The sequence below is a fragment of the Limulus polyphemus genome, unplaced genomic scaffold, assembly GCF_000517525.1.
Source record: "Limulus polyphemus unplaced genomic scaffold, Limulus_polyphemus-2.1.2 Scaffold6180, whole genome shotgun sequence".
In the NCBI taxonomy this organism is placed as follows: domain Eukaryota; kingdom Metazoa; phylum Arthropoda; class Merostomata; order Xiphosura; family Limulidae; genus Limulus; species Limulus polyphemus.
In genome coordinates, this window is record NW_013671790.1 from 40,683 (window position 1) to 49,272 (window position 8,590).

Below are 8,590 nucleotides of genomic sequence, written 5' to 3' on the forward strand. Positions count from 1 at the left end.
TCATCTTTTACTTATATGCTTCGAATAAAATCAATAATTCCAAAATTATTCGAAAAAAAATAATCGAAAGCGTGTCTTTTTCAACTTAACAGTGTGTAGTTGTTTAGGGGCCACTAAAATAATAGTAAATAACACAAAATGAATAAATAAATAATGATCGGAATAATATAAACATATGAGATAGTAAAAACAACAACAACAAAAAACAAACTTAGTACGAAAGTTAATTTTAATATGCTATGTTTTGGACTTAGTTATGCAAGTTAGGCCTAATCTGCGGAACGTGTTTTTGTGGCATCAGGACGAGAATCACAAAATAATCTGTTGTGGTTAGGGTGCTCGGGTCGCAATCTGCGGGTCACGGGATCGAAACACATCACTGAATATTGCGCCCTTTCAACCGTGAGGGCATTATAAAGTGCCGGCCAATCGCACTATTTGTTAGTAAAGAGTAGTCCAAGAGCTGGTGATCGATGGCGTTGACTAGTTACCTTCCATCTAGTCTATCACTCTTAAACTAAGAACTAATAGCCCACATAGGGCCATTTGTTTTATTGATAATGTAATACAAACCTAATGATTATATGTATCTGTAGCCGAAACATCTAAGTTATTTTACAGATTTTAATGTACTGTTTATAGTTCTTGAATTTAAGTCGTGACTGAAAAAAAAATGTGTATTTTTTGACAGGTAATTGAACTTAAACTTAATGCCGATAGTGGGATATTTGATCAACATTGTGGTATGGCCGACGTAGAAAAACACATTCGCTGTAGATGCGAGTGTACTTTAAAGCCGAGTAGCTGTAATAGACAACAAGTGAGTAAAATTTTCTGTACTACTACTAGTTACATAATGAAAAAGATCCCCGTTTTGTAGCTTTTCTATTGAAACTGATGAAAGACAAAATTGTTATCATATTAATAAAATCTAGTGGAAAACTTCAGGCCTTCGTTTATTTGAATCAAAATATTTTGTTGGAATAGCCACGCTAGAGTGTATTTGTTCTTCGTGTTTTATCGAAATATTTAGGCCACGCGAAAAATCGAGATATGGACGATTGATCATATGCTTATGGGATGATAACTTTAAAAATAAATATAAATAAACCCACGCTGTAGGATGGACAAATTATTTAAAAAAATCTAAAGCGCACACTTGACGATTGTTATTGAAATGAACGAAATATGAAGTGCCAGTTTTTTCTTGTTTTGTTTTGAATTAGAGATTGTGGAAATAAGGTTATAATTATTTATTTACTTAAATTTTCAAAACTGAAATCAGGCGTGCATTTGACCATCTTACGTCTTTAATGGAATAAATTTACGGCCCTCCTAATTCTCGGACCTCGTAGATATGCTATGGCGGTATGTATGCTGCTGCCCTCTATATGGAACACTTGTGTGAAAAAGAATGTAACATTGACTGAGATGTGTTATATTTCCGCACGGAGCTTATTTTTTTTTTATGTCGTTCGATATTTTTAATGTTTGAAAGTCTTTGATAAACTGGACTTCGTTATTATCAAGATAATTGTAGATTTATTTTAAAGTATCTTCAGATTTAGTGCTTCCATGCAGTTTGGATGAGAAAGATATTACAAAATGTCCCTTACATGCTTTTGCGTATCTCTGACGAGAAAGGTACCACAAAATTCCCTTACGGGTATGGCATTTCCTAATACAGATATTTTCCACATTAACTGGAGGTTCGAAGGAAATTCAATTTTAGTGTGCGCGTGTGACTATCTATTTAAACTCTTACAGAATTCATCGTGAGCAAAAAAATTAAACATGGAAGGCGCATAGCAAAGCTCGTTAATAACACATAACTATATCACAACTACAACAAAACAACGACAAGTGTGTTATGACAATACTGGACTGGTAAGAGAGAGAGAAGTGAAATCTTAATGAGCTCTCTCTCATCAGTCCATTGTGTGCTTTCCTGCATGTTAAACTAACACAAAGTTATAAAATTAAAATAAACCCATAGCTCGAATACAAAACAAGTCAAGGTCTTGCACAGTGAGTTACAGCAAAATCTTAAAGGAAAACAAAGTTCAAGTCAAAAAGTTCTTAAAATCTCAACAAAACCTCTCTAGTAGTAGATAATTTGGCCTTTAATTCTAAAAATAAAGTACAATACCATACATCGCGTGACCTTCGTATATTAGTACTCAAGTACAAGAGTGGAGAAACTCTAGACTGTTATCCAATTCATTGACAGAAATGACAGTCTCTTTTGGGATATCACAAGCTATCTTTCCTGCAAGAAAACACAGTTAATTGTCAATTAGTGTACCAGGTTCTAGACAGAGGTAGAATCGGAATAAGTTTGATGTATTTACTTGAGAGACTTTCTGTGTCTAAACAGAACTATGAGAAAATACAAAAATTTCGAAAAATTTACATATTGACTAAAGGAGTATAAAATACATTGTACTGACCAGTACCACACAGAGACATCCCCGACGGAAATGCGTTATAATTGCCTTTAATAATAATAATATTTATTTAACCCCCCCAGAAAAAAACACTTTTAGTGCTGTATATGTTTATATATAATTAAGAATATTTAATATTTAAAATGCTTTTAATACCTTTGACATTTCCTCCAGTGGTATACCTACGGACTTACAACGCTAGAAACCGGGTTTCGATACTCGTGGTGGGCAGAGCACAGAAAGCCCATTATGTAGCTTTGTGCTTAACAAACAAAATCATTGACATCACAATATTATTAAATGTAAAACATTAGAATGTACAATATATATTATCTAATGAATGTTATATAAATTTAGAAAGAATTAGCCTAAATTGTTAATTTTGAAATAACCTACAATCTGTTGCATCCTTATATACTTACGAGTTTAGCATTTATATGACATATATATATATTGTTAATTGAGTATTTATAATATTGTCCTAAAAATATTGCACTTGTATTATTCTTATGTAGGGGCACTCAACCGTTTTTTGCTGGGCTTCCCTTTGAAAATATTTCAGGCTGTGTCGACCCCTTCCCATACAAAATGTCAGCAAAGTGCTGTACATACTTTCAGATATCTGTTATCCTAATATGTTTTATGATCTCATAACCCCCTATAATAGCTCTGTGACCCCCTTTTGAGTCGGAACGTTAGCTTGAGAAACGCTGTTCTGATGAGTGAACAAGAATGAGAAGAAATCATAACGCGGTTTGGTTTGTTTTGACTTTTGCCCAAAGCTACGTGAGGGCTATCTGTGCTAGCCGTCCTTAATTTAGCAGTGAAAGACTAGAGGGAAGGCAACTAGTTATTACCACCCATCACCAACTCCTAGGTTACTCTTTTACCAACGAATAGTGTGATTTATTATCACATTATAACACCCCCACAACGATTGCGAGTCGAGCGTCCTAACCACCTGTCATAACGCGGCCCTGTCAGATACTCCTGTGAAGAAATTTTTTGCGATGCCTTTCTCGTTTGAGCTTTCATAGACTGCATTTACCTGAAGCCCTGTAGTGTATGACGTTTCGGTTTGTATGATAACAACCTAATAATATAAACCGAAACGTCGCCCACCTCAAGACTCCATACAGATCATCAACGAATCGACACTAATTATTGTTTTCTTACTCATTTAGTATATATATATTTTTAAAGAAATTTGTTAAGGACGATTGTCGATGTATTTGCCGAGATGATTCCAAGATGAAACGCTGCTCGTCAAAGGGGAAGTTTTGGGATAGTGAATCATGCCAGTGTCGTTGCTCCATGTTAAGCCGCCGCATGTGCTCAACAGGATTCTATTATGATCTGAAACGCTGCAAGTAAGTATAGCTCTTAGTCATTGCAAGGGTGGAACTAGGGGGCTCAAAAGGTGCAATTGTTCACTTGTAATCCTTTCAATTTTCGTTCTTCTTTGTGTGAGTTTATTTCGTTTTGTTTATCTGCATGCCGAAAACTACGTTCCTTGTCGTCACCCTTCTTTTAATTTCATTTCCCGCATGCCGTAATCCTTGATTTTCATGTTAATGCTTTGACTTGCCGATAGACGACGCCCTGGAGCATAAGTGTTAAAAAAAAGAATGAAAATCCAAACAAAGTTCTGCATTCATTCCGCTTTTCTGTATTTGGAGTTCAGAGGTGCAATTAAAGAAAATCCCGTCTCAAACAGGTGTGTAATTAGCAAATTGCATTAGAAAAGAAACTGCTTTATCTGCAAGTTCTGACTACTTTTCAGGTTTCCGAATCCACTACTCTAACAGTATACTTCTTACTTTGACCAAAAAGGCTCCAACAAGCGCTCTTCTTTCGTAGGGAAACCAGCAGGCGCGAAAACTTCCAAGTAAATAATACATTTTCCCACTTTTACTCAAATGGCGAGCATGTTCGGTGACTCGAACACGCGACCAGCAGATTCCGAGTCGAGCGCCCCCAATCACCATGACAGGCTTTGTGCCAATTACTAGACGTCGTAAATAAATGTTATTTTCAATTGTATCTAGACTTCTAACGTTAGATACATTCGTTATTGATAACAAAAACCTAATAAGGTTTCACATTTTGTTTTATTGTTAAGTACAAAGCTACATAATGAAGTATTGTGCACTTCCCACTGCAGGTGTCAAACCCGATTTTTAGCGCTATTTGTAGAGATTATTAAACTACTCCCCGTTTACTTGTAATTAAAAATAATAAACAAAGGTAACTTCTGTAAAGTGAAAAAATTAAAAGAAAAAATAGTTGAAACAGTAATAGCAATTAATATTCTGATGTCAAAATATTAATAAAACTTTGTTACTGCTAGCTATAAAAAAATTCCATTTATATTAATAAAACTTTGTTACTGCTAGCTATTTTTTATCGAGCAATGGATTACCAATAAATTTACGGACTTACGTTGCTAAAAAAAACCAGGATTCAATTCTCCTGGTAGACAGATCACCCATTGTGGAACTTTAAGCTGATAAAAAAACAAACCCATCTAACATCAACCAAAAATACTTTCTAGGAAATAAACGTTTTGACGGTAATGAAAAAACTTTATTATAAATGTACGACGTTTCGACAAGATTTTGTCATCCTCAGGTGAAGCCGTCTCAAAAACTTTTATTTTCTTAAAAGTGTGTTCCTAGTTATCAAGTTTTACTTTCTTGAAACTTTTTATAGTTTTTTTTTTATTTCTGCAGAATTGTAGGGAGGGCTAATTAGAAGTGTAGGGGGGAAGGACATAGTTTATTTGACCGAGCCATAGACGCTCCCATAATAGCCGGTGTCCAGAATTCGTCTTAGGTTCTGAGAGTAATTTTCCTAATTTTGATGCATTTTTACTGTGTGTGTGTGTGTGAGGGGGTTCCCCTCCGCTTCCTACGTCACTGTTTTGTGTGCGTTTTCTCTCGTAGTTAGACACGTTAATAATTTTGTTTGGAATTGAAGTGAAATTTATGTATAGTTGTTACTTCCAGATGCGTGAATGACAACGAAATTAAGACCAGCAGCTGGTTCAGAAACCTCATAAGAAGAATTCGTATGGAAGATTGAGAGCGACCTTCACCACTCTAGACACTTTAAATTTTTACTGACTCCACTTTATCTACATTGTATTTAAAAGCTCATGATATAATTCTACAAATAGTATTTTTTGTCGGTATTAATATTTTATCTGGTAATACTGTTAGTGTTTTTTTTTGTTAACTTTCTGCATTTAGTTTTATTTTATAAAAGGTTCGAGTTTTCGAAAATCGTGTTTACCAATATATATATATATATCAATTTATGAATACTGATAGCCAAAACGAGAACTGAATTTTTTTTTGTATATGAAAATGCAAAAAAAAAATAAGTATAATTTTCAAAGATAAAAATTAATGAATTATTGAAAAACTTTTATCCTTTAAATGTTTTATTGATAATCTTGGAAGATTTAAGATATTAGTATTTATAAAAAACGTTTGAGTAAAAGCAAACTACATTATTTGTTATATCCAGTGCCGACGAAGCCTTTCGTCCAATACCAAGGCTCATCAGGCAGGATGGCTGGGATATGACAGAGTGAAAGAAAAAGTACAGTTTAAGTGCATATATGTGGTTTCATTATTGACTTAAACTGAGTTATTTAATGTCTTAAATGTGAAGTCTCATAAGCTTGCAATGATAAAAGTATAGATACCATATTGACCTTTGTCAGCACAAGTAACATGTCCAGTTGTCAAGGGATCAGTGCAAGCTGAGTCAGAATATTGCACCTTTGTTAGCACAAGCGAAAATTCAGGTTTTCAAGCAATCGGTGCTCAAGCTGAGTTCGGAATATTGCACCCTTGGCAGCTGAAGCTGAATTTGGAATATTGCACCTTTGGCAGCACAAGAGAAAATTCAGGTTATCAAACAGTCAGTTGACCAATAATGTCAGCTGGTGAGATATAGTTTTTTACGATCCTCATATCAAAAAATCCACCCTATAATTGTGTCACGTTAGTTGAACATATATATAGGTATTTGGATCATTGCATTTTCTCAACTTTGAATTTTTCCTTTTTGAGCACCTAAAAGTACAGTAATATCAAAGGTTTTCTTTATCTGCCTACATCCGTATTTATTTTCATTGTCCGTAACATAGCTTTTAGAAAGGTGTAGAATACAGTCAACAGCCCCCGCACCGACTCTTAGTGTAATAGAATTGTGTGGAACTGACTGTCACATTTATAACGTACACACAGCTCCAAAGTGATGAATTCAATAACGGAAGAGATATGAAGAAAAGAAAAAATCGCAGGCTTTGTGCTTTCACAGCATAAGTATTTGAAATGGATCTTTTAAAAATGTTCAATCCAATTCAAGAATAACAAATCCCTTACGCTTTAGGAACCGGTGTAGCAGTGTTTGCCTATATTAAATGGTTTTATCCAAGCAACGGCGATACGAGTTTAAGTCATCCCTCATTGAATTTTGGCTAATCTACAAATGTTTAACATTTCGTGATTTGGATTGACTTTTAAATTTTTTTAGGGTTTTCATTATTGTTTCTTATTTAACACAATAGAGACTAAGGTTTTCTATGTATTTTATTGTTATTTTAATACAGCAATATTAGCTTGTCAGTTTCGTAACAGGGATCACATCTCAAAAATGTAGGTTTATATCGGTAGTTACGTACCGTGACTATATGTAGCTTTGTAGTTTGATATTTCAAATGTGTTTATTATTAATAAAGAGGTTTTCTACTAATTCACTTAGTAAACTCGCTTGTTGTTTGAAGTTCGATTCCCAGGAGGTATGTAGTTTAAACTAGTGCTGGTGGAGACATCTCGTGGAACACCACAACTTGGAAAATCCCACCAGATGTGTCTCTCGGCCTTTAAACTGTTCATGCAATCCAGAATTACCCATTTTTGGATCATCTATATTTAAGTACGCAACAACATTTTCACTCCTCTTGGCAGAAGAGATGAGCACCAATGTCGAACAATGCCCTTTGTTATCATGAGCAAATTGCCATTTCTGTAGGACTGGAAAACAGTATTGTTTTTGTGCTAATACATGTGCTTTTCTTGGAACAACCACATTGTCCATTCTAACATGCTCTTCTGCATTCTTATCCTTAAAAGATTTTGGTTCCCTGTATATCTGTAGCTCTTTATGTACAAATCTTCTCAGTGGCTATTTTCTAAGACACTAGTGTAAACTGACCAATGTTATTACTGGCTTTCTGGGTTTGTTGGAAATGATATTTATCTATAAACCAACCTTCCTCTTTGGAAACCCAATTAAAAGTTCCAACATTTCAGAACCCATACTTTTTCAGTTGTCAAGCAATTACTGCTAAAGCTGAGTCAGAATATTGCACCTTTGTCAGCATAAACGAAAATTTAGGTTGTCAAGGGATCAGTGCTCAAGCTGAGTTTCAAAGTAGGTGGCTTTAGTGTTAAGACATTACAGCCTTCAGACTGCTTATGTCAATATAATCATCGTGCTGTAGGTGGCTTTAGTGTTAAGACATTACAGCCTTCAGACTGCTTATGTCAATATAATCACCATGCTGTATGTGGCTTTAGTGTTAAGACATTACAGCCATCAGACTGCTTATGTCAATATAATCATCTTGCAGTAGGTGGCTTTAGTGGTAAGACATTACAGCCCTCAGACTGCTTATGCCAATATAATCATCATGCTGTTGGTGGCTTTAGTGTTAAGATATTACAGCCTTCAGACTGCTTATGTCAATATAATCATCACGCTGTAGGTGGCTTTAGTGGTAAGATATTACAGCCCTCAGACTGCTTATGTCAATATAATCATCGTGCTGTAGGTGGCTTTAGTGGTAAGACATTATAGCCTTTGTGAACAAATTAGCCATGTGATAAAAATAAAAAACATCACAATTTTCAGCATTATTTATAGATGTTAATTTTTGGCTACATTTGTCAGTGTCTAAACTTAAGGATTTGTGGCACTCCTCCACTAGTTTTATACAAACTTGCTGAAAAATGTTAAAAGTTAAAATAAAAGAAAATGATCCATTGCAGGCAGAGTCCTCCTTCTGGGAACATAGATCTATAAAAAATTGAAGGAGGAAGATTTATTGATGTTTTATGTCTTTATTA

The 8,590-nt window shown here is 34.7% G+C and overlaps 1 protein-coding gene across 2 annotated transcripts; it reads left to right on the forward strand.

Annotated features, from left to right (window-relative positions):
* The first annotated feature begins 661 nt into the window (after positions 1-661).
* LOC106473445 (balbiani ring protein 3-like) lies at positions 662-6,162 on the forward strand. Of its 2 annotated transcripts, none has more exons than XM_013934123.2 (3): positions 662-820; positions 3,651-3,817; positions 5,456-5,778. In XM_013934123.2, exons 1-3 carry the CDS (start codon positions 746-748, stop codon positions 5,529-5,531), a joined length of 318 nt encoding a protein of 105 aa, XP_013789577.1. In that variant the 5' UTR covers positions 662-745; the 3' UTR covers positions 5,532-5,778. The 2 variants fall into 2 exon arrangements, with proteins under 2 accessions (XP_013789577.1, XP_013789578.1); XM_013934124.2 differs by lacking the exon at positions 5,456-5,778 and adding an exon at positions 5,979-6,162 and having other exon boundaries at positions 668-820.
* Positions 6,163-8,590: the final 2,428 nt, after the last annotated feature.

Bases quoted from the DNA above. Each gene is read 5' to 3' on its own strand.
- LOC106473445 (XM_013934123.2), top strand. From the start codon at position 746: ATGGCCGACGTAGAAAAACACATTCGCTGTAGATGCGAGTGTACTTTA. The intron at 821-3,650 runs GTGAGTAAAATT...ATATTTTTAAAG, and splicing joins GTAGCTGTAATAGACAACAA to AAATTTGTTAAGGACGATTG. The intron at 3,818-5,455 runs GTAAGTATAGCT...TGTTACTTCCAG, and splicing joins TATGATCTGAAACGCTGCAA to ATGCGTGAATGACAACGAAA.